At 35.8% G+C, this 27,053-nt stretch overlaps 2 protein-coding genes across 2 annotated transcripts; both read right to left on the reverse strand.

Annotated features, from left to right (window-relative positions):
* Positions 1-143: 143 nt before the first annotated feature.
* On the reverse strand, positions 144-23,226 carry orc3 (origin recognition complex, subunit 3). The gene is made up of 20 exons (XM_058749643.1): positions 23,072-23,226; positions 22,889-22,943; positions 22,711-22,802; positions 22,480-22,612; positions 21,405-21,509; positions 20,987-21,135; positions 20,495-20,634; positions 19,733-19,892; positions 19,531-19,644; positions 17,126-17,259; positions 16,978-17,041; positions 15,113-15,229; positions 10,146-10,225; positions 9,930-10,063; positions 8,938-9,023; positions 3,173-3,267; positions 2,939-3,080; positions 791-907; positions 630-709; positions 144-394 (listed from the first exon to the last, which is right to left on the reverse strand). The coding sequence occupies exons 1-20, from the start codon at positions 23,105-23,107 to the stop codon at positions 289-291; spliced, it is 2,139 nt and encodes a 712-aa protein (XP_058605626.1). The 5' UTR covers positions 23,108-23,226; the 3' UTR covers positions 144-288.
* Positions 23,227-24,463: 1,237 nt separating this feature from the next.
* On the reverse strand, positions 24,464-25,257 carry gpx2 (glutathione peroxidase 2). The gene is made up of 2 exons (XM_058749644.1): positions 25,036-25,257; positions 24,464-24,817 (listed from the first exon to the last, which is right to left on the reverse strand). Exons 1-2 carry the CDS (start codon positions 25,255-25,257, stop codon positions 24,464-24,466), a joined length of 576 nt encoding a protein of 191 aa, XP_058605627.1.
* Positions 25,258-27,053: the final 1,796 nt, after the last annotated feature.

Here is a 27,053-nt window from a genome sequence, read left to right on the forward strand (position 1 = left end):
AACAAACAAAAAAAAAAACATGGAAATTAGTTTAAAGTAGTTTTTTTTGAAAGTCGTATAGCTATAAGGTTTGATAGAATAAAAACTTCCCAGATCTAGTGAATTAAAATATTTGACGGAGACATTAAAACAGCATATTATTTTTATTCAAAATAATCAAAATGGAAACAAATATTACAAAAAAAAAAAAGCTGGCAGTACAAATTACAGTTGTGGTGCAAAATACATAATTATTTCATGCATGTCAGGCCAGTCTCTTGTGCTCAGGAAACAGTGCTTTGCATTTCTTTAACAACCTCCCCAAGTCAGTCTTGCCACATGGTCAGTCTTCTGTTTTGTTGATTTAACAAAACCAAGAAATTCCATCTCTGAAACAGCCTGAATAAAACGAGCGCTGGCAATGTTAAGAACAATACATATTAAAAATATAGTTTTATAGACAACTTTAAAAGGCAAGTAAATGTGTGCAATTAACAATTTGTACATTTATGAGTCACAAATTTTTAACTTAAACATTACATCAAAAAAAAAAAAATGCAGTAACTACTTTTAATGAAGTTAATTAAATAAGAAACATTTTCATTACTAAAACATTGTAATATGTCAGAGCAATATGTCAAAAAGGATACTGCTTAAGGCTGTCAAATTTGCCACCCTCCTCAGAATTAGTATCTTGGTCCTCAGCAGCTGACATCACAGTTACAAATGCCTGAAAATGTCAGATTCAATCCACACTGTTAGATGAAGATAACCCACCTCTACATGTGATTTTGATTTAGCTTGTTTATACCTCAAGCCAGTCATATAGATTTATGAGTCTTCCACACTCAAGATGAAGCTTGTATACAATGCAGAGGTCTGGTGCAGTACTGGAGATTGTGCCAGTATCTGTTTTCAGGCTTTCATTCTGCAGCAAAAACAGAATAGACCACTATATTGTATATGAGGAATGTTGGACACCAAACAATACTTTCATTGCATGGAGAGAAAAAAAAAAAAAAAACCACACTGAAAAATTCATGTTCCACAGTAGAAAGTCAAAAAGGTTTGAAAATAAACAAGGGTGAGTAAATGATCATTATTATTTTTGGGTAAACTTTCCCTATAATACATGGATTTGGGCAGACTTCCAAAGACATCACTCAATCTGTGTTTTCAAGTCCTCGCAGCTTTCAACCTTCAATTTTGATTTTACATGCATGTTGGCCTTGAGGTTATCTATAAGCTCATGTGCCTCTAAACAATGACACAATTAACATTTAGAAGGCATGCGTGTTCAAAATTTAGTCTCTCTCTACCTTCAATACCGATCAGAAACTTTGATGAGAGCATTCTGCCCAGTGAAATGCTCTCTAAGTATCGGAAGCGTCTCGACCCTTACATTACAAAAAGATGCTAAAGCTTCATCTGAAAACGATCACTTGTTCACACAATTCTTTTCCTCCATATAGTGAATGGCACAATGTGCATTATATAGGTAACAGGGAGCAATTCGAACATTGTAAAAATGCATTCCATTGGGGCAAATGAGGCTGGCAAACTGTCACAGAGACCACAAACATATCTGACCCAACTGATTTCTACAAACTTTTATATTTTAAGGCGCTATGGAAGAGAACAAACATCACAAATGGTTTAACAGCCTTTGCATGATAAACAGCAGCACTGACCAAATAAAAATTTGTAGAAATCAGTTGGGTCAGATATGTTTGTGGTGTCTGTGACAGTTTGTCAGTCAATCTATGTATCTATCTATGTATCTATCTATCTAAAAATAAAACAACAGGCTAAATCGCTGTTGTTAACACTGCAGTAACAATATTTTGGAAAAAATGTCAGTGAGTTCAAACATTATTTGGTTTTAAACATTCTTCAAAATATCATCTTTTGTGTAACAAAAAAGTTTTGTAAGGGTGAGTAAAAGATCCCCTTCAAAGGATTAAATATTTGCAAAAATTTCTTACACATCATCACCTCTGGATCACAAAGTTTTAAACATTGAATGTGTGTAAATACTGAACAAAGTAATATCCAATTTCAGCTGATAAATTTGTTGCCAACAAAATGTTTGATTTATGCCCCATGCCACCATGTTGATGAGATTGAGTTTGTGTCCCACATGGGCCACCTCAGTCCAAACAGTCTGGACATGGGTCGTGAGGACCCGTATTAAAAACCGCTGCTTTAGGCCTCGTTTACACTAGTGCGTTTTCGTTTTAAAATGCATAACATTTGCTACGGTTACACCTATCGTTTACACTACTCTGGCATTTTCGACTCTCGAAAATGGAGACTTTTGAAAATGCCGCAGACCCCGTTTTATTTTGAAAACTCCGGGGTTGCGTTTCAGTGTAAACGGAGCAAAACAGAGTTTTGAAAACAATGGTGTGGCTGCCCACACTCGCAGCACTGCGTATCCTTGACGACCGTGTAAACAATAACATCATGTGCATTGTTGTACCCACAGATATGTAAAAGGTAGATGCCTCATTGAACCGCTCCAAGCACGCAGACGCGTCCCACCATACAAATAATAGGGAATCTACCTATAAATATCTATGGTTGTACCTGCATGAATGATCACGTGACATGCGTTTTAGGTTGTGTAGTGTAGATGGAGATCGTTTTAAAACGCACTAGTGTAAACGGGGCCTTAGACGGAATTCATCCCTGAAAAGCAGTTCTGGCTGCATGTGTCTTTACAATACACACAGAAATGTGATGAGTGTTGAATCTACCTCAGCCTTACACTTATGTCTATTCAGCTAAAAATCAAATCCATTGATTTGGGGGGGTGTGCTTTATGAGTTTGGGAAGCTCTGCAATGCAACATATTGGCTCATGAAAAGGTGAAGAATTGTACATACGGTGTCTCTTTGAATTTTATTTTGACCACTCATTTTGACTAATCAGTTTATTCAGTTGAGGTATTAGTTACCTGCAAGTAGTAGAAAGGATGACTGAGAGCAGCTTGAATGGATGTTCGTGGGGTGACATTGAGTCGCTGTCTCAGGACCCCAGAGGAACTGTAGTAGCACACTTCATTGAGCGGCTGGAGTTCTGCTGGAGTCAAGTATTGTCTGAAAAGAGACCCAGAAATCTTACACTGCATAAAGGATTTTGTGAGAGAAGCAAATACTTAAGCACACCTTGCTTAATGTTGTCTACTCACCTCACAAGGCTGTCAATAAACTCTATCACCTCACTTCGAAGCACTTCGAATGGATTCATTCTCTTTGTTCTTCGGGACTCTTTTTCAAGCAGAGTCTGCGCACAGAATCATGGCAATGGTTAATTTTGAATCCACCAATGTTATTTTTCCAAAGCTGAAACCAGAGTACTTCATTTATAGTATGGTCCTATAATCTAGTACTTAGTGTGGTCACAATACCAAAATGTCAGTAGTCGGACACCTTAAAATAAAGTGAAGTCAAATTCACTAGTATATGTACCTTGTCACAGTGTAATTATACGTTCAAGTGCTGAGTAATATTAACTACCTACATGTACTTACTATATTACATTTAGTCATTTAGCACAGAGGTCTTCAACCCTGCTCCTGGGGACCCGCTGTCCTGCAGAGTATATTTCCAACCTGCCTCAGCACACCTGCATGTGTATTTTCAAGAAGTCATGAGGAGCTTGATTAGCTGCATCAGGTGTGTTTGATTAGGGATGTAGCTAAACTATGCAGGATAGTGGGTCCCCAGGAGCAGGGTTGAAGACCTCTGATTTAGCAGACGCTTTTATCCGAAGCGAATTACAAATGAGGACAATGGAAGCAATCAAAATCAACAAAAGCGCAATGATATGCAAGTGCTATAACAAGTCTCAGTTAGCTTAGCGCAGTACACATAGCAAGGTTTTTTTTTAAATTATATAACAAAAAGAAAACCGATAGAATTGAAAACAACTAGAGCAAGCTAGTGTTAGAGGCCTTTTTGCTTTTGATAATTGTTTAATTAATAAAAATAAAAAGAACACTAGCTTTTCTAATCTTTTTGTTCTGTTTTTTTTTTAAGAAAACAAGCAGTAAATGATTAGAGTGCAAGTCTAAACGGGGCAAGTTTTTAAAAAAACGACAGAATTAGAATAGAGAGTGCTAGAGTTAGAGGGTCAAATAAAGATGAAAGAGATGTTTTTAGCCGATTCTTGAAGATGGCTAAGGACTCAGCTGCTCAGATTGAGTTGGGCAGGTCATTCCACCAGGAGGGAACATTTAATTTAAAAGTCTGTGAAAGTGATTGTGAGCCTCTTTGGGATGCACAATAAAGGGATGTTTACTTGCAGAACGCAAGTTTCTAGAGGGCACACAAGTCTGAAGTAATGAATTTAGGTAAAGGGGCGTGCAGAGCCAGTTGTGGTTTTGTAGGCAAACATCAATGCCTTGAATTTTATGTGAGCAGTTATTGGTAGCCAGTGCAAATTGATAAACGTAATGTAATGTAAAACTTTATTGTCCACCTAAGTGGAAAATTGTCTTTGGCTCACCAACACAACAAGATTAATAACAACATACAAATAGAGAAAAAAAAAAAAAAAAAAAACAGTAACTAGTCACGTTACACACAACACAAAGAAAAAATGGATACAATTCAAGCCTTACACACTGCTTAATTAAAAAGTTGATGAATTAATGATTCTAATTGCATTGGGGATAAAATTAATTAAACAGAGGTACAACATGCATTCTTTTCAGCGTTCTGGATTAATTGTTTGACAGAACTGGCTGGAAGACCTGCCAAGAGAGCATTGCAATAGTCCAGCCTGGACAAAACAAGAGCTTGAACAAGGAGTAATAAAAATGTCAATGCCATGTTGTGTTGCCATTTGAGACAGTCTACATTAGATGTCAAAGTGAATATTCCAAATCCATTTGTCCTGTTGGTGAACATAGCGCAATCATATGAAGTACATCAGAAATAATAAGTCATCCATTGATGCATTGTGCCACATCCAGTGTAAAATGTACTATTGAAGGCAATGCAAGTTATCTTGCTAGGCGTTAGGGTCGTGTTGATTGACTATCTTCGATACACGATACTATTGTCTGAGATATCGTCTGTGGTTGATGCCACTGACGATAGCAAGACAATTATTATTATTATTGGGTTCATATGTTCAATCATATTTCTTTTTCCATGTTTTTACAGTGTTGCACAAATCAAATCACGCACGATTCCGTTGAGTTTGTGAATGCAATGGCCAATCAGAGGCGCTCAGATGAGTCATCGCTGAAACAGCAGTTTTGTAGTTCATTGTGCGTGCTCGCTGACTGAATTCAGCTCTCTTGTGAATTCTCTCATCATAAACAACAAAATGCAGATGTATGTGCGATTTATGTACAAGAAATGTATCCATCATACAGTGTAGAAAGCTTCACTGATTATAACGGGAGTGTTTTTTAAAGTGCATAAACTCGTGCTAGACTGAAGTCAGTGATGATGTTATTTGGCAATGTAAATGTTCTTTTCTCGTTTTCTGTAGCTGCTGTGAGGACATGCAAGCATTATAATTTGTAACTTACAATGTTTCTATTAAATTTTTATCATGTTAAATACAAATTCAGTCAAATTCAGTATTAAAAATATTAGCTGCTTTTAGCCTTTGCTGGAGTTGGTTCACTTTCCGGCAATGAAACGAAGTAAATAATTAAAAAAATTAGCACGATAATATCGTGTACCGGCGATCTCACAGGCTGACGATAGGATATGACAATTGAGTATATCGCCCAACACTACTAGGCATTGCTGGCTTATTGCGTGGTGTTGCATTTCTGGTTAGTATATGTTCCAGCTAGTAGAATTGCTAATATTACTACATTAACACTGCCTAGTTCTGAAGTTTTACAATACTAGGTATTAGCTGTTGTTTATATAATCATTAATAATTATTTTCCAATGACAACATAAAACTTTGAAAAGAAACAACAGCATCTTTGGATTCTAAAAGACTGGAATACACTACACAACTTTTAAAAACTAATCAGATTTTAAAACACTAGACATTATGCACTGAATTCCAGACTTAACCAGAGGTGCTACAGTAATGATAAAAGCAAACTAATATCAACATTAATATTAAAGGTGCAGTAGGACATCTTGGAAAATGCCAACTTTAGCCTGATAGCACTGAAAGCGAACGTTCCACCCTCCCTGCAAACGCCATCTAAAGCCACGCTTAGGGATGCAGCGATTAACCGGTTTTACGATTAACCGCGCTTTAAAACGTCACGGTTAATTAATCGTAAAGGCTCTGCTACACCGAGTGTTTCTGTTGCACGGAATGGAACTGTTGAAACTTGCGCAAAACGAAAACAAAGTTACACTAGCGGTGCACCATCTTAAAATGCCGTGCTTATCAGAGACATGGAGGCTACTAGATTAACCAGGGCTCGCAAAATCGCTAGTCCGACGTCCCGGGGCTATTGTGTTTTCCAGTCGGGCTACCAAAATGTATCACTGCCTGCCCGACGGCTCCTTAAATACAGATCTCCCGCGGGTCCTTAAAAACTCTGAAAGTGAGTTGTATCAAAATTAAGGCCATAAAAAGTTTTAAATACGTTAAATGGTGTAAGAAATGTCCTAATTATAATTTTAAGAGTTGGGGACTGAAAGACATGAGTCGCGATACGGCAGGATTAAACTTCAAAAGGCAATGATGTCATTGAATAAATATGAGCGCTGCACGTTTCAAGTCAAAACATGGCGCGGATGTCTTTATGTGAATGTATCTGAAGGGAACCGACTGTCCTCAGAAACGTGTCATTGGCATTTTAATTTCATTTTACCTATAATTCCTGATAAAGCAGCATTTATGAGCGCGAGCTGCTTTGTGTACAGCGTTCCAGGAAACCGCAATATTTCAGCGCTCTAAAGCGCCACCTCGTGGCAGAGAATGAATACAACGCTGTTGTATAAGATTTTTGTTTTTGTGAAAACCTGTATCTGAACTGTAAATCATGTAATTTTATGGCTCAAAACTGTGTTACCATAGACATTGTCCAACCCCGCTCATTCTGTGTTCATTTTACTTGTGCAGCTCTTAAAATGGGTCATAAATTGCCTTAAATATATTTTTAAAAATTCTGCAGATACCCTGTAAATAGTGAAATAAAATTCCTTCCTTCATATTTGAAAATATTTTTGATTGACATTTAAACTCCTATCTGATTTTCTATATTAAAAAAAAAAATAATAATAATAAAATAAAATAGTAATTTTTAATTTGGGCTAGTTAAATTAATTTTCGGGCTACCAAAATCTAAAGAGTACCTGCCCGAAGGGCTACCAGGATCCTTTATTTCCACCAGAGAAATGACTGAAGTCGATAGTGTCCTCCTAAATGTTTGTGTGGGCAGCTCGATCTCGATCTCGATCTCACAAACCAAAATAATAGATATTTTCTCAGGCCATATGTAAAATCAGATGAATAAAGGTTATTAAAATGAATAAGTATGGATCACAGTTGATTACAATAATAGTTTAGTTTATTCCCTCATTAGTAGCAGTGCCCTCTGTGGGATAAAGTTAATATTAGTCTTATATTTTATCATCATTTTATATTTAGATTTATCATCCCTGTTATAGTATTATTCATAAGTCAATTTATTCTTTCCAAGTTCTGTACCGAAATGTAGAAAGAATATACAAAATGAAAACACCAAATACATTTGTGATCTATTTCCATTCGTTATTTTCAAAAGGAAATACTGACATGGATGTTTACAGAGCAGAGGTCACGTTTTTTAATTCCAATAGGAGAGATGTACTTTTTGTGCTGTATTATTGGTTACGGTGTTATTTCTGTTTCAAAAGGTAGCAATCAATAACACTTTAATATCTAAAGAGTGTTTCTGATTTTATGTTGTGAAATGAATACATGCATAATAATCGTAATAATCGTGTAACCGTGATTATTCCTCAGACTATAATCGTACCAACAAAATCTATAATCGTTGCATCCCTAGCCACGCTCCCTGCACGCATATATGTTCACAGACCAGTATACCAGAGACAACATTCCTACAATATGCTACATCAGCGGTTCCCAATTCCAGTCCTCGCACCCCCCAGCTCTGCACGTTTCATATGTAGCTCTTATCACATTTGTTCTATTCGACCATAAGTGCTCTGTGAAGTGGAAATCACAGGATATTCCACCATGATTCCAGTTCGAAGCGAGCGTATATGTTCCATATAAAGGGCATTAAAGTGTGCAAGACGTAAATTTAAATAGTATTTATTTACAGAGGTATATTATGTCACATTTCACACTTCTCTAGTAAGTTTCGTCTGTGTGTGAAGATGCTTTGCAGCGCAAATCCGTGAATGAATGTTCCGAAGAGAAGTAAACTCAATGGATTTTGGATTTCCCTGCTCAGGGAGTAGGTTGCAAAGAACACTGTGTAGGGGGCATGTCAATCGGAACACAGTTCATGCATGTAGCTCTCTTCTAACGAGCTGGTTATCTGATTCAGGTGTGTGTTAACTAAGCGAGACATGCAAAATATGCAGGGGGGTGGGGGGTTGACATTGGACGAACATTTCTTGGTCCTACGCCTTCCACAGAATGTATAAATACATTTAGACCACTTAACTTAATGATTGCTATCGGGATGTGAAGAGACTTTCAATCAGCATAACAAAAAATGTTTCTGAAGACAATCACCTATTGCACCTTTAATATAATCATCTTTAACTGAGGAATTTGGGGTGAAAAACTACATTACTCATGATGCCGTTCAAAACATTCCACAAATCACAAAGCTAAAACAAGCAAAACACACAAAAAGCACTCTTTAGCTCCACCCACTCCCATGAAGCACAGCAAATGACATAACTGACTTGGCCTCCCTACACCCTCAAAATATTTAAAATAAATAATTCTGTGGTAAACAAAATCCAGATTAGCCAAGAAAGACAACAAATACTATGCCTTTTGAAGCTGAAAGAGATCTGTTCTCTGATATTCCATTTTTCCTGAGATGATGCCATTTCCAGAGGAATCTTCTGAAGAGACACCTGATAGGCAAAGCAATGTATTACTGTGTTAATGTATTATTGTGCATCTAGTCATGAATTTTTGAATGCACTTTTTTTTTGCAAATGATTACAAATGATAAATAATTATGAACATCATGAAAAATTATAAATTAACCAATTGTAGTATAAAAGGTAAATTCCATTTTTACCATCTTTAACAACTAAAGGAAATATAAATGCATTATTGCATCCCTTGTCATTACAGTAAACCTTTACCGCAAGTAGTTTTCTACACTACAATGCAGAAAACACATTCAGGCAGAGATCACATTCAGAAAATATAAAACATGCTTCCCCGATGAAAGACATGACCATGCCCACCAACTTTTAGGCAAAAACTAATTTATTGTAAAGCTATCATTTTAAGAAAGACATATCTACTCAATACTATAACGATAATAATGCCAATGAATGTGTTTGTTTATTATAAGCATGCACTGCAAATATGTTGTCTGCCACTTAAAGCAGCATGGATTCTGATTAGTTGTCTATGTTTTCAATGTTCATCAGCTGGCAAGAAAAAGCTGAACTGCTTACTAACGTTGCCACATATATACTAGAGTTGAGAATATGCTGATAATACAGTGCACATACATGTAAAAGCATCTTTTGTGTCTTAAACAGCATTCTAGCAATAAACAGTTGGATGGAAACACCAAGATGCACAAAAATGCAGATAAAACAGTTGTCCGAGCTGAATAAATGTTTTATTCAGTAAGAAATTTTGCAAAACTACCATGGAAACATGTTTTTTGAATAGATTTCTTGATGTGTCTTGTAAATAATTTGCTAAGAGAAAAAAAAAAAAAACACAACACCATCCCAAATGTTTCCCTGGTAATTCCAGGGGAAAAAGCTAATTGGTACACATACTGTCTGACTTACCCTCCAGCACTTCCAATCTGCCAATAAAATCTTCCAATTGTTGCAAAACATTTTGCATTCTCTTGGTACTGGCATATTTAAGAATTTCAGCACACTTCCGTAGAGCTGCAGCAAGCTCATCTTTTGCTAGAATTCTGCAAAAGAAATATGAATTAAGAGTGAAGAGTGACACTGAAATTTATTTATTTATTTCTGACCAGACGGTAGCCAAGTTACCTCAGAAGCTGCAAGGCTGAGTCATACTCCTCTGTCTCCCACAAATTCTTCTCAATGCAGGATACATGCAGTTCTCGTATCTATAAGCACAAAGGGCCAGTTTTACTACTTCTAGTGAAATTCTTAAGGAGACACTTAGGAAAAAAAAAAAAAAAAAAAACAACACCCAATGGACACTTTATTTCTCCATAAGGCCACAGGAGTTGATTTGAGAATGGCCATGAAGTGCCTGAATGGTTTTAAAGCACTATGTTTCTATAAGCTTCAGTGAATTTTTGTGCTGTGCTCGTTTCTTTAGGTTTCCCCACGAGTCCCACATTCACACAGAAAAGCAACAGTTGCATTAACTATAAGGGATTGTTATTTAATACTTATACACAAGACTTTGCTTTGAAAAGGTTGGTTACGCTTTATTTTAAGGTTGTCACAATTATACATTTAAATACAGAGTAATAATAATTAACTACATGTACAGGGTTTGTCTTAGGATTTCTTGCATGTAATTACGCATCATTTATTGTTATTATAATAGTAAGTACCAGACCCGGCGCCAGACACAAATTCACGGACGGGCATTTCATTTTTTCAGGGGGGCACAAATGAGATCAACCTCATTGCAATGCATAATATCATTAATTATGAATTAAATGGACAAAAAACGAGGAAGAATTGACATACAACTCCACTGACGCAATACAACAGACAGAGTCGTCGTAAAGATTGGACCTGAAGCAGTCTAAACATCGCAGGGCTCGACATCAACGCTTGTCCGCTTATCCGGGACATATGTAATGGTAAAGTGATTATATTTCGTTTCATTTTTTATAAAGATAATATAAAAACGTTTGGAGCACTTTTTGTTCGTTAAATGTAAGGTTTTTTTTTTTAAGTAACGACCAAGACAGTGGCAGACAGTGAGCTGATCATAGCCTATGTTTGATCAATTTAGCCTTCTCCAAGCACCACGACTTGCCTAAAATAAAATATATATAAACAGTTCAAGCATCACAATGTTAGTTTAAATGTTTGAACTATATAAATGTGCGCTAGGTGCATATCTAATCGTTTGTGTGAAGAGTGGAAGCTGAAGCGCACTTTGCAGGACATGGAGGCACCAGAGCGATCACTTGCATTTTTTCTTGATAGTGGAAACAACTTAAAATATGCCGTAATTTTTGCTTATAAAAGGTAAGAGTAATACATCATTCGGAACTGTAAAGGGTCTACTTTTATTTGTGTGCATTCACAATATCAACAAAACGTTGTGCTTTTATTAAAATAAATAGGAAAACCGAGGATGCGCTTGCAGTCTCGTCTTGAACAGGAGCGCTTCACAATGATGAACCGAAACTCAACAAATTGAGTCACAAATATAATAAATATATCTATAGAAAGCTTTAAATTACTACTTTAAAACGAAATAATTCAAATCGAAAACAAAAACTTTCATTATGTAATCCGTAAAGATGCATTTCTCTCTAAAGGCAAGTCCAATGAGGAGATGGCGAGTCATTTTAATCACCACCATCTAAAATATAAAAATAAGGAGAAGCCTAAAACAGGCACGATTATATATTTTTCTGATTTTTATGTTGCTCTGCTCTGAATTCCTTAAGATTTAAAGGATTTTCTGGAACACAATTTTGTCTGATGTGTGAATTATTTATAAGCCTATTTTTTTAATCCATGCAACAACAGCTTTTAAAATTACTTTATTGCATTCCAGATGATTTTAAAGAACTTTTCACTATAAATTTTACAGGTAGCTTGAATGTAAAACATTGTCATGAATTCGTTGTATTCCTATTTATAAAATAGGCTACAAATTAATTGTTGTAGTCTAACCCGATCTCATGAAAGTGCATGTAGCACGATTTTCTCTTTCTATTTGAAGCAATGTTTATAAGCAGAAATTGACTTTGGCATGCAAAAGACAGATACATTCATTATTAATGGCATGGCTGGTTTAGTCGACAGAAATACGGAACACACGGGTTCCTATAATTTACTGCTGAAATGTTTGCGGGGCAAATCTCAGGTCAGTCTGAGCGCTCATGGTACGCACTGTGCGTACAGCCGTACACCTGCAGGCTGCAGTTAAGCAACATCACACGACCAAGAGTGCTGAATACCATCACGACTGAAAATGTGACGCTAGCCTCTTGCCATACCCTAGCCCAGTCAGGTGTGCCGTGAAAAATGAAATACTTCATATCTCTATTATAATTCGTCATTATTATTTTAAATCAGAGGGTTTTAAAAAGTTTAACCAATGCCAATCATTAAAAAGAGCTTGTCAGTAAAACTTCGTAACGGCATTGGATCCTCAAGCTCTCAGCGAAAGCTCGTAACTTCACCCCGCCTCCTTTTAGATTGACACGCCGTACACAGCTTGGAGGAGACAGATATCCGCTTTTTCGCAATGCAAGGGTAAATAAATAATAACTGATGTTTGAATAGTACAGTGTTTTCTTTACTCAGCAGGCTCGTCCAGGGCGGGCACTAGTGACTCACAGGGCGGGCCAGGTCCCCCATTGCCCGCCCATGGCGCCGGGACTGGTAAGTACTAGGGATGTGCGCTACGACTAATTTGACTGTCGTTTAAACGGAAGTTTTGTATCCGACTAGTCGACTAGTGTAAGAGCTAGAGACCCCCAAAAAAGAAATACTTAATCTTTGCATCACACTGTCAAATCCCTCAATGAAATCTGCTAAAAATAGGTCACGATTATGCCATATGCTTGCCTCACGTTATCATAATTTCATTTTAGGCGGTCGTTAAACAGAAAATAATGAAGAGCATACACTCAACATAACCAAGTGCATAGCTTATTTATTCAGATCAGCTGGAGCAATGCAGAAATGGAAAACAGACTGACAGAATTCTTCATATAAAGTTAGCCAAATAATGTAATATTTAATAAATATTAAAACAAGTAAAAAAACAATAGGAAAGTTTAAGGAATAGCATTAAAACGGCTTTTAAAAATGTACTTCATGTTGGCTATATTGTCTAAAAACAAAACAATGCTCGTTTTACTTGGAGCATGCGCATTTGAATTTCAGTGAATTTAACATGTTAATGTGGTCTGGTGAAAAACGGGACTAGGGGCGATTCTGCTCTTGAATAAAAACGCGCTCGGCAGGAACTGAAGTTACAGGCACGCAGAGAGATAACTACAAGCAAACAGACAGTTTCGAAAAGAGCCTGGAAATCCCGCACCACCACCGAAGTGGGTGTTAGAGGAATAGACGGCGCGGATGGGATCGCGGACTGTATTGAATATGATTACGCATCGCTCCAGTAGAGTTATTGTAAGCCAATTTGACATTACACACTTTACACAAAACTTTTCCGTTTCCTTCTAATTCAAAATAATCACACACCTTGCTGGTTCTTCGCGTGGTCATTTCGAGCTCGCCGCAACTGACATGAAGAAAACGCATGCAAGGTCTGAGGTAAAATGTAGTTTCCGCCCAGATAGGTTTTTAAAAATATTTAAATATTTTAAACATTTTGATATTTATTATTTTTCAAACGTTTTATTTTAGCTTGTTGTTAAAATGTTTTAAATGTAACGTTAAAATTATGGTAATTTTTTTCTCTCTTGTGTAATCAACTATTGATTTCAGTGCCGACTAGCAGGAGCTGTACCATTTAGTCGACTAGTCCCGCACATCCCTAGTAAGTACATGTAACGTGTAACAAGGACACCTTAAAGGAACAACTTTGAATTGCAACTTTTCATTTTCCGCCGGTCTTAGTACACAATATAACTACAGAAGAGTCAAGTTTTAAATAGGACAAATATCGAAACTCTTTGGTCATTTTTGAACGCGATGCTACTGGTCTAATCGAATTCAATGATCTATGCTAAGCTATGCTAAAAGTGTTATCGCCAGACCCGGAGATCGGCTGAATGGATTCAAAAACGGTAAAACTCAACTTATTAACTCTGGGGGAGTTGGAGAATGAGCCTATTTCCAAAAAAAGTGGAGTGTTCCTTTAAAGCTGCAGTACTAGCCTATGTCTTGGAATATGACCCAAATAATAATTTTCACCAGATATTGTCATCTGAACAAGTCTGCCATGTTTGTTCTGACCAACTGAGGAAAAAAAGCACTACAATAAATCGCACTGCCAATGGTGATTAAATCTTGCGATCACTTAGCTCATATCACATCAAACCCTGCAAATTATTATTATACTTTGTTCTCAAATTGTTAATGTTAACAACATCAGCATTGCATGACTGTGTATAGAGTGTGTATTAGCATGTAGATTTCAATTTCTGTACAGTCTAATCTCTAATTGTCATACCATTCGAATTTCATATAAAGAAATTCTTTTTTCCCAAAAACCAATTTATTCTTCCTTCGAACTGGTTCTCTTTAAAATACAAATCTCGTGTAATCCCCTTGTGTAATCTTGTGTATCTGTAATCAGAAGCACATTTAAAACTAGAATATAATTTAATTTCATTCACATGTGTTTCATAAACACATAATCCTTTCTGGATTACAATCCACCATAAATATGATAAATTTAATTATTCGAGCTACTGTGAGAAAAGGCTATAAATGATCCGTTTACATACGTGACATAATGATGCAGCAGCGTACTCGAATTTCCCGTAAGTTCCTACCAGTACCACTCAAATTAGAAAACATTATAGTTAACCGTTGTGAATCAGGCTAAAGTAAGGCGACAGTTTTGAACACTGGTTGGTTATATACTTGCTCAAATATTGATTTTGGATCATTTTTAACCAAAAAAAGTTACGGACTGCAGCTTTAAAGTAAAGTGTTACCAGCAATATTAATTGAAAACCATGCACTTTCTTTAGGGTTACGATTAGGGTTTGGTTTATGGTTAGCTGCATATAATGCATTATTTACTGTTATTACTATAATAAATGCATGTAACAAGGACAATGTAAAATGGGGTTATAAAAAGGTGTACTTACATGCTTTCCCAGAGGAAACTTAGGCAGTGATGAGGTCAAAGAGTGCAGACACTGTAGAATGGGATAGTAATTCTTGTGGTATTTATGGAGGTTTTTAAGTAATTTTTGACATACTTCCTGAAAAGATATAAAACAAAAAAAGATTAGTATTTATTTATTTATGATTTAATACCATGTCAACAGCAATGGCTATATTTATGGCAAAAACAATTCAATTGCATCATTCAAACAATTCAATCAATATTGTTTCAATATAATGTTTACAATAATTTAACAATTGTTTAAAAAGTCAACATACAAAAAAATAAATACATGATAAATAAAATAATAATAAATTCAAAAACAGCAATAACAATTATAAACAGCCTTTCAACTAAGTATATGACAAATTCTAAAATTTCAGGAGAATCCTTTTTAAAAATGTCCATTAATATATTTTCTGAATTAAAACGTCGTCTAGTATAATTTAAAAATGGACATTCTACTAAAATATATGTTTTGAACTCAAAAGACTCCTACATAAATCACAAACAGTTTTTTCCTTCCCCTTTCAATAAATATAAATGAGAGAGCCGTGTGTGACCTATTCTACATCTCTACACAACCTGGTCATGTCTATTTTCAAAATAATAACAGTTAACTCTTTGATTTAGTACTGGGTTCACTTCATTTAATTTGTTAGATATGCAGTCATTCCATTCCATTTATCATAAATGTGCATATTCAAAATAGGATTTAAAAAAAAAAAAAAAGAGTTAGTAATGCTTTTAAACATTACTATTACTCCCATATTCCCTAATAAAATGAGGCAACAAATTCCTAATTCATGGCAACAATATACATTTTCTTGCATGTCATGTGAGTGTCTCTGTATATACCAGTGTTGTAACACTAACAAATGAAAGATCTTTTCCCCTTACTTTAAAACATATGCCTAGCTTGTGGTTTATTATTGTTAAATAAAAAAATAAATTAAAAAAAATCACAACAATAAGACAAATTGACTTATATTAACCACAAAAATAATGCCAAATAGGTGTTTTTGACGGTGGGGGCAATATGCAAGAAATGTAATCGGTGTATGTCCGAACACTGTAAAATCAATAACGCTGACTACCACGGCAATTCTAATTTGCAGTAAAAGGAAAATGTGCTCTTTTAGCTAAAGCTACTAATTAGAAAGGGGATTATACATATGTGCTAAATTTGTACTTCCAAGTTTTTCAGTGAGATGTAGAAAAAGTGATAAACACCACTGTCTTTTTAAAAGATTTAAGCAGCAGTTCAGCAGAGAGAAGCCACTTTATTGTTTCATCACTGCAATGTTATATTTTTGTTTTTGATTAAAAACTGAGTATCAGTAACAGAACTAATATTAAAAGACACATTCAATATATTGACTACTTGGATCTCATCTATAAACGCATTACATTAAAGAGACAATCAGACTTTTACTTTAAACACAGTGTTGAACATTTAAGCTGGTGAGTGAAATTTTAAATCACATTGATCTTGCAATTTAATAATCGGATAATAACCCTGCTGTCTAAAAGGGTTACCAACTGCTTGCCACCTAGAAGACACACGCTTGACCTAATGCAGAGGAAATCTTTTAAAGTGAGAATGAACACACAAGTATTAGTTACTACCATGCACAAACATTTGCATACTAAGGTAACTTGGCCATTAACATCGCTTAAAATTAACCAGTTAACCCAAAGCTACATTACAAAGAACTGCCTATGATTAGTATGCTAGTCTCAGCCGATACTGGACAGAATTTGTAAGAGGAATAGCAAATATAGTGGCTTAGATTTCTGATATTTTAGTCAATTACATGGACTATTGTGGAATAATAATGTTACCTTGACATGTTCATCATTGGTAAGGAGCCGCACCTGTTCCTGGGGCTCCTGAGTCTCCACATACCTACAATGACATACGTTCACTTAAGTGTGTAGCTACAGAACTGTTACTGAATCCCTTTACTGGAGTGAACATTGATGTGTATACCTCATGAACGAGGGTAGATGGCGGATTCGTTCAACGTTTTGTTTGCTCAATGTCTTGGCAGAAAGCAAGGCCTCTTGTTTTTGGCAGCAAAGCATGCTGAGAGGCTGGCTATTAAAGTGCTCCAACATGGAGAACTGAAAGAAAAAGGGTTTCATTAGTGCTGGCAAAATATCCATATTCCTTAAAAGGTGGCATATCATGAAAATCTGAATGGGGATCTTATTTTAATATTACCTCCCCTTAATCTGCAAGTATTCACCCGTAGCGCCACCATTCCGTTTTCGCACGCAACAACGGTGTATCACTTCTAACGCCATGGTGAAAGTTCAAGTAAAGAATGCTAACTGTTCTGTCTTTGGCTGCACTGACGAGCACAGAACACTATTTAGAGTCCCAGCCTCAGAGGAGACAAGAGAGCAGTGCATTTATTGATTTATTTACTGTATATCAAAGGGTTCTCCATACCCAAAATGAAAATTGTCATTAATCACTTACCCCCATGTCGTTCCAAACCCGTGAAAGCTTTGATCGCCTTCAGAACACAGTTTAAGATACTTGGGATGAAAACCGGGAGGCTTGTGACTGTCCCGTTGACTGCCAAGCAATTAACACTGTCAAGGCCCAGAAAAGTATAAAAAAAACATTGACACGAATTGTTGAATAAAGTCGTTTTTTTCTTTGCGTACAAAAAGTATTCTCATAGCTTCATAACGTTACGGTTGAACCACTGATGACAAATGGACTATTCTGACGATGTTTTTTATACTTTTCTGGGCCTTGACAGTGTAAATTACTTGACTTAATTTACTTGCAAGCCTCCCGGTTTTAATCCAAAATATCTTAAATTGTGTTCCGAAGACGAACGAAGCTTTTACGGGTTTGGAACGACATGGGGATAAATGATTAGTGACAAAAATTTTCATTTTGGGGTGGAATAACCCTTTAAGCTGCTGCCACACAGATCTAATAAACATGCAATTTCTTTCCCAGCTGTTTTCCTTCACAGACATAACTGACTGTTTTTGTAACTCGTGTGTTTTTAACATAAACATGTATTTGACAACTCAAGTGCAATAAGACATGAAAGAGAACTTTGTTTAGTACTCTCATGCCGTGTGGCAGCCGCTTTCTGTGCGCGTGCTTCGAATGTGTGCACCATATATAAGAAGTTTACACTAATTTGGATTAAAACACATGATTTCAGCACGACAGACATGACAATCAAAACCAAACAGATGTTTTTGGCAGAATATCTGAGAAAGAAGCTGTAAAGGCACAGCCCTATTTTGGAAAAGGGGGCAGGGAGCAGTAGCTAATTTGCATTTAAAGAGACATGCACAAAAACAGCGTGTTTATGCTACCACTCAAAATAGGCATTTTCAAAATGATATAATAAATGATCTGTGGGGTATTTTGAGCAGAAACTTCACAGACACATTCTGGGGACACCTGAGACTTATATTACAATGCATATTGTAAAAAGGAGCATAATAGGTATCCTTTAAAAATTCTCGCATCACATCCACCTTCACATTAATTATGTTTTAAACAGCATAACAATATATTAATTTGTAACAATCAAAGTACATTATCATTGAGGTCACATGACTGCATCCTTTATGCTTGCAGAAGTTTTGAAAACATGGCAGTAATGATTACAGTGGAAAAACTGAATTGCATAAAAGCCATATTTTAAATCCAAAATTGAGTTTAAATCATCTGTGTCCAAGCACAAATATCTCATGTAGATGAAGTGATACAACTGCCATGTGTCTATTTGTTCCTGAAATTTACTGCAGTGATGGGACTTTGGAATTTTTTATAATGCTCACATATATTAACTGAAGACGTAACTTTCAAAATGTAAGTTTTGGCTTCTTTCAGTTTCCATAATAATGAAAAAGGTATGCTTCAATAGCAGAAAGCAAAAAAGTAGGGCTGGGCGATATATCGAACACGATATTCGTGCGCATCTCGTCAGTAAAGCCGGTTCCGTGATTAGCGCTAAATCTCCATCACCTGTTTTCAAATAGAGCGTCATTTAATACACAGAGCTGTAGTTCACTAACAAGCTACGCAATATCGCGTTCATTATCGAAGGCGATTCATCTGCGATAATGAACGCGATATTGTGTAGCTTGTCAGTGAACTACGGCTCTGTGTATTAAATGGCGCTCTATTTGAAAACAGGTGATGGAGATTTAGCGCTAATCACGGACCCGGCTTTACTGACGAGATGCGCATGAATATCGTGTTCGATATATCGCCCAGCCCTACAAAAAAGCCAAATAAGTAGCACCACTGTCACCAATGTTTGTTTCGCAATAACATTCCAAAGCAACAAAGAAACATTACACATTCCACGATGAAAGGCCATCTGAAAAAACTAAAACTTGTCAGCTCACCTGTAGGCCCTTAACAAAATTCTGAACAGAGAAGTCATGGTAGAGGAAGATGCCAACCAGCACCTGTATCACCCTACTGCTGAGTTTGAATGGGAACTGAGAGTTCAGAATGAGCTATGAAAAACAAACAATGACATCAGAAGAACATACGGAATAAAATTGTTGACATTAACTTATATTACATATCACAATGGTTATTTACCTTGTCAAAAACAGAGGCTAAATGCTGAGTACATGAGAGAGAATGAAAGACCTCAATGCAGAGCAATGAAGACACAGAGTGGGGAAGCCTGTGCTGGATAGCACTGGGAGACGTGGCAATGCCAAAAATAAAGACGAATGGAAGCTCCTGAGTGTATCGACTGTTAAAAAAAAAAAAAAAAGAAAAAAAAAATTGATTAAGTTGAAACTTTTTCAGACCATGATTATATCCACTTTTCAATTTCAGGCATGCAACATTCTTAGCATTTCCTGCAAAAAAAAAAAAAGGATATACCACTGCTTTCAAGGCATGCAAAAGAAAGTTATCCTAAAATTGAGTGATCTCACGTATTAGGTTCCATTTAAATGATGCTTCAGAGATTTGCCCTGACCTTGACAATCAACATTTCAACCTACAAACTTTCTAACGAAAGAAAAGAAAAGAAAAGAAAAAAAAAAAAAAAAAAAAATGGAGAATCTGTACAGCTTTTCAAAAATGAAAATGGGTCATCAACTGAAACTGCTTTGTAAGGCTTACATTGAAAACTGCTTTGCTGATTGTAATGGAAGCAATTTACTTGTGACATTGCAATGTCTATGTCTGTGTAAAAAATAATCTACAAAAAAAATCCATAAAATAAGAAGTTGGAGCTGAATTAATGGCAAGAGTGTAAAGAAAGAAAACACCTTGCAAGCACTGCAACAATATTATTCTATCACACTTCATATACTATTATTGCACATTTTACTACACAAATCCCACCTGCAAATAAGGATAAAATCCTGTAAAACTTGTGAGTTGAATGCCTCAAAGTCTTTGAAGATCACAACAACAGGCAAACTCTGAGGCAAGTCACTGTTTGTCAAGTTGTCTTTCCTTTGTGGAGAAATTTCAGCGCGTTTCTGCAAAAGACCAATTATTCTGATTGTTAAAGTAGCTTGGCATACCACGTTAAGTAAATAACAGAACAGGGTCCTTTTCAAATTTCTACTAGAACTTACCAAACATTGTTCACTTTAAGATTTTAAATCTGAAATAAGCATTTTATTCTACTTAAAACTTCAATTACATAAAGTACAATTACATTAAAAAGAATATAATTTACAAAAGAAAAAAAACATCTGAGGATCATCTGGAGTTTACATTACAATGGACCAAGCCCCTTTCAGCAAATAGTACCCCAAAATGTATTCTTTCAAAATATAAACAAGTCTTTCCATTGTAGGTAAGCATAGTTTATGTTCTGTGTCCTACCTTGGTAACAGTCTTGTACCACTGACATAGAGCACTAATTGTACACTGTGTCCTCTGAAGCAAAGCTGTATCATCTTCCTGTTCTTCATCCACTGACACTCCTCTTCCCATCAGCTGCTCTAGAACCTTCTGAATCAAGAGCTTCACAGCTGTAAAATAAAAAGTGTTATATACAGAACTACAGGATTACTGTAAAACATGATTATATCACATTTTAATGAAAATATGCAAATGCAAATTATATCCAGATGAGGCTATGCATAAGTCATTGTAAGCTCCATATATGGTTATTTTGCAGAGATGGGTAGAGAGTAAAGCTTATCTATTCAATCATCCATTGAGATTTTCATAAGAGCAAACTCTGCACAGATACAGATGTATATAATCTGAAAAGTTTCACATGTGCAAAAATACACACCTGCACATTCTTTGGCATGAACAGACACCACAAACGGTGTGACAGAATCCTGGAGGAGATTACACAGACTTCGAAATGTCATGGCATGATCTGGCACATTTACCCCTAGATGAAAGTAAAAGGTCAATAATAGACAGTGGGTCTACGTTGTATGTACATTGTACCAATGTTTTTTCCATCACAACTTTTTTCCATCACAACTTTAAATTACTATTGTTGACCTCTGCCCTCAAACCCCACTAGAGAGGCGGAGTCGAGATATAACACTTCCTGTGATATCTATCATTTAATTAAGAATGTGCTGATATAAAATATATTACAATAATGAACATGCATGATATTGTTACCGTGGGCACTTCAAAATACAGTGAATAATTTATTATTCATAAAGGCTGTAACTGTATTATTTAACGGATCTAAGAAAGCACAGTTGTATTGTTTTAACTAAACGTTAACAACTAATGTAACAAATGTAGCCATTAGGCAACAAAGTGTTCTTTATAATTCTTTTGCACTTTAATCTGTTTGAAACATGTTTGCTTAAAACATTTAAATACAATAAAGAAATACACAAATATGTATCAGGTTAATTTTTATAAGAAAAGAGTTCTGTTATCTGTTATAGTACACTTTTTTGCAACTTATTTCAATATCATAATACTCTGTGTGTGTGTGTGTGTGTGTGTGTGTATGTGTATGTGTGTGTGTGTGTATATGTATATATATATATACACACACACACACACATATATATATATATATATATATATATACACACACACATACATATATATAGAGAGAGAGAGAGTGTGTATTTTAGCATAAGGCAAAATAAATTTGCTAGCCAATGCGGATTCTATTGCCAAGATTAAAAGGATCAAAGGATAAAGCAGTTTGTGAACTTTTTCACAAATCAGGCTTCATTTAAAAAAATTGGTTTGCATTAACCCAGACTTAGTTTTAGTTTTCTAAATGTTCAACTCTTGGAGCTATGTGCATTATACAAAAGTTGTGCTGGAAAATAAATAAGTAAAATAAAAGTGACAGCAATCTTAAGATAATTATCAGGCCATACCCAGCATTAGAGCAGCTGTTGGGATTTCACTGGCTCTCTGTCTCCAGACATCAGATGAGCAGCCGAGGCCATGCTTTTTAATGAACTCTGCAAGACTGTCAAGTATCTTTTTATTCAACTGATCTTGTATTACCTGTGAAAATATACATTTATCATGGAACAAAAACGTATTAGTAGACGAATATATTAATGAATTAGATACAGCGGTTGCAGATGCAGAAGAGGATGTACCTCTGTGTTCATTTGAACAGCTTCCCATAATTTCTGACAGATCCTAAAGCGATCGCTGTCGTTACCGTCACTATCATCCACCAAATATCCACCTACATGCAAATAAATACAACGAAAATGCTTGATATGGAAGATAAGTGTTTGTAAAGTGATAATTATTATAATTAACGTTACTCACCAACTCCTACATGTCGCTTTCTCTTTTTAGAGGCTGACTTAAAAACAAAACATCCCTGAAAAACAGCAACTATAAGTCTGGATATGTATCATTATGTTTATGGATCATAAATGTATTAATATCATTACTTTCAACAAATTACTTCAGCCACGTAAGGATTAATGAATGTCTGCTCAATGTTACCTTTGACACTGATGAAGTTAGAGGAATTTCGCTCATTTCTGTCCTTCAAAGACAAAAATCAACAGCGAGCAAACTTCCAGAAGACAGTAAACCACGCGTTTATGCTGCCGCCTTTTTCTTCTTCTTAATGTTTTATGGCACAACTTTCAGGTGCATTAGCGCCACCTGCTGTGTAGTAGTGAGGGTCAAGCTCGTACAACCTTATTCATATTAGCTATTTAATTCTTATTTCTGAATTTAATTGTCTTTGTCAGATACTGCACAGAAAATTTGAATCATTCATCATGTGAACTCTTTTGTGAAATGTTTGTCAACTCAGTTTTTAAAGCTGGAAATCAACCATTTCCTTTAGCCTATTGTTATGCTGCTTTGGACATAGCCTATCATAAAGTGCTCTATGGTTTCTTCTTGATTACAATTTTCAAATTTTCCTGTCTTAAATCTCCCTATTTTATTCGAGGTATTATTAAGTGCAGTAGGCTATGTCAAAATCTAAGTCTAGAAAAAAAAAAAAAAAAATCATTTCCATTTCTCCTTGTTATTCTACATTTACAAACATTTCTTTAGCCTATAAAACCATCATCCTCCTTTACATGCTGTTTAATTAAAAACGGCAGTTTATCGACTGTATCCTGTATGTTGTCTGAAGGATCTCAATCAGCACATCATCTCTGCTTTCTGTACCTGTTTCCAGCGTCATTGAAGATTAACTTGAGTCAGAACATCTTCTCAGTGGTCTATTGTCCTCAACCCACTGTAATGCCATTGGGATTGCAATCATTTCTCCAGTGTACTGATAGAGATTATCTGAAACTCTTTAACTGATTTTGACATTAAAATCCTACTACTGCATCTTAATATACATGAACATAACTACTGTTTTGAATTTCTCATGAATAGTCTCATGTCTATAGTGGGTTGTGGTATTAACTATTGGTGAATTACTGACCATTTATTTCAGGTACTTTTGTTTTTCCATCTTTTCTTTCTCTCAGCATAAACAATGTGAAAGCACATGCAGATGTCACATTAATAAGACAGAGGAGACATTTAGTAAAACAAGTGAAGCAAAATCATGGGATTTCATACTGCCCCAGCACAGAGACATGTCTACTAAGCCAGAACCAACAGTGTGTTGATCAATATTTTATTAAGGTACTTCCATTGCAGAGAATTTGTTAATGGCACCATCCGTAATTCTTTCATATTGACAATCTCAAGTGAAACCCTGTTACATTTTGGTGTGTCACTCTCATTAAGTAATATGAAAGAAATGAAGATGATTCCACAATGTTGCTAACAAGGAAGATAATGTGAATTAAAAATCATTGTCAATATTTTCACATTGAGTTAACACATGACTAAATATGAAACATCATCAATTAACTTCAGTTAGTTCTTAGTTAGTTTCAGTAGTCTTTGAATGTCTGGTTCAATATTGATAGTCTGAAACTTTTTACTGTATCTCTTGAAGGGCTCACCCTCTGGTCCAATTAGAAATTTTTCAAAATTCCATGAAATATCATTCCGACTGATGGGATTCCAGACCAGATATTTAGGGTCCTGCATAAATGACATAGGGTCATCATCTGGGTAAGGAAGCTTGTCTTTCAAGTAAGAAAAGACAGGATGTGTATCACTTCCATTTACAATGCACTTCTCAAAAATGGTGAATGCAGGCTTATACCCTTCACCTGGCCGTACATATTTCAAGGAATTTAGAATTTCTGCATCAGAACAGTTCTCCTGGAAAATGAGAAAGAGGAGAAAGTATTGGGACAATGCAACAATTATTATGTTAATCCAAATTATGTACAACAGTCCTGAAAAATTCTGAAACACTGGTAACTTTGCATGAACAGATATATTTACCACCGAACTCATGTATGAACTAAATGACATTTGTAGATAAACTACAACTAAATGTAATCGAAACGGTGAGTTGCACGTAATCATTTACAAACCTGGTATCCAAACTGGTTGCAGGGAAAGCCCAGGACCACAAGCCGGTGAGGGTACCTGCTCTGGAGCTCATTAAGCTGCATATAGTCCCGGGTGGTTGTCCCTCAAAGTGATGCCACATTTTCAATTAACACCACTCTTCCTCTGAAAATATTGAAATCTTTTGTTTCCCCTTCCAGTGTAGTTGCACGCAGATCATAAAATGTCTTAGCTATAAATGTCATTGTTCTCTATTGCTCTCCTCATCACAATGACATTAGCAGTGTCTTTTTCTACTTTAACGTTGACAATACAGGTCACATGATCACATGTATAATGCATATCAGGTGCCTTAGACAGATATGTGATACATCAACCTTTGAGAAGATACCCGTCTCAGAATTTGGAATTAAAGACTGTAGCAATGAAACAATGTAGTTTTTCCTGAATTACTCAATATAGCCATAATAACAACATTTTTATATTAAAATGGAAAGAGAATTACACAGCCTGCTACAGATTAAATAACACTCTATTAAGCTCTGTGGAAATTTTTCTAAGTGTATCAGTTTCTGGGCCATTCTTTATTAATAAAGTCTCTGTCTCCATTACCTTGAATGTTATTAAAAATGGATGACTGCACAGGTTAATCATCTTTAGAGTGCCTACACTACACTCTCAGAAATAAAGGTACAAAAGCTGTCACTGGGGCAGTACCTTTTCAAAAGGTACATTTTTGTACCTATTAGGTTCAAATATGTACACTTTAAGTACTAATATGTACCTTTAAGGTACCAAAATGGACCCTTTAGGTACAAACATGTACCTTTTGAAAAGGCACAACCCCAGTGACAGCGTTTGTGCCTTTATTTCTGAGAGTGTACATGTCTAAGATCTTTCATGCAATGTATAGTGTCACTTAAATGCTTATTAACATTTTTTGTTAGTACCATTAATTTCTTTGTGCAAGTTTGGTGAAAATATGCATACATGCACAGCTTCAGTTTCATGATTTTTATTGTAGAAATAAGTGCTTACATTCAGCCTGCATACGGAACCAACTACCAACTGCTGTTGGATAAAAAGCCTTCTTCTCATTGCAAAAGATCTCTCAAAACGTAAACTTTAATGGAGAAGACAAAGCCGAGACACCTGCAGTACATCTTACAGTATCACTTGTAACCAAAAAGCATTTGGGTGCTTTCCAAAACCCATATTTTTCTTAAAAAATGTTCAAGTCAAGTCACCTTTATTTATATAGCGCTTTTAACAATAGAGATTGTGTCAAAGCACTTAACAGTATCAAATTGGAGGATAGAGTGTCAGTAATGTATAATGATAAGATTAAACACTCAATTTTCAGTTAAAGGCATTTCATTATTGAATTCAGAGATGTCATTGTCTAGCTCAGTTTAGTTTAAATAGTACTTGTGCAATCAAATCGGTGATAATCGCTAGAAATTCCCCAACTGAGCAAGCCAGAGGCGACAGCGGCAAGGAACCAAAACTCCCTCTGTGACAGAATGGAGAAAAAAAAACCTTGGGAGAAACCAGGCTCAGTCGGGGGGCCAGTTCTCCTCTGACCAGACGAAACCCGCAGTTCAAAAGTTTATATTTCTATTTTAATTTTGTTGCAATTTCTAACAATAGTAGTATTATGTAGTTAGGTATTTTATTATATTTTTAGTTATTTTGTTATATTTTTAGTTTTATTGTATTTTAATCGAGGTTTTCACTGGGGATATGTCTCTGGGGATCATCTGGGTGTCCTGGTCTCCGCTGACGATCAGGGCTGTAGACATCATCTCTTGGTGCTGATCCACCATCTGACCGGATACGGACTGAGAAACAGAATAGGAAAGAAACAGACAAATATTAGCGTAGATGCCATTCTACTTATGATGTAACGAGTACATCGTGTGTTATGGGGAGTGTTCCCGGTTCCGGTTGATCTAATTAATGCAGCCTAACAATCCTTTAACGGATTTGAATAATAGAAGCGTATTAGTGTGTTATGTGTAAGCCAGGCTAAAGAGATGGG

This window comes from Onychostoma macrolepis, chromosome 17, assembly GCF_012432095.1.
Source record: "Onychostoma macrolepis isolate SWU-2019 chromosome 17, ASM1243209v1, whole genome shotgun sequence".
Taxonomy (NCBI): domain Eukaryota; kingdom Metazoa; phylum Chordata; class Actinopteri; order Cypriniformes; family Cyprinidae; genus Onychostoma; species Onychostoma macrolepis.

Bases quoted from the DNA above. Each gene is read 5' to 3' on its own strand.
- orc3 (XM_058749643.1), bottom strand. From the start codon at position 23,107: ATGAGCGAAATTCCTCTAACTTCATCAGTGTCAAAG. The intron at 9,024-9,929 runs GTAAGTCAGACA...TTTGCCTATCAG, and splicing joins CAGATTGGAAGTGCTGGAGG to GTGTCTCTTCAGAAGATTCC. The intron at 710-790 runs GTATAAACAAGC...TGACATTTTCAG, and splicing joins ATCTATATGACTGGCTTGAG to GCATTTGTAACTGTGATGTC.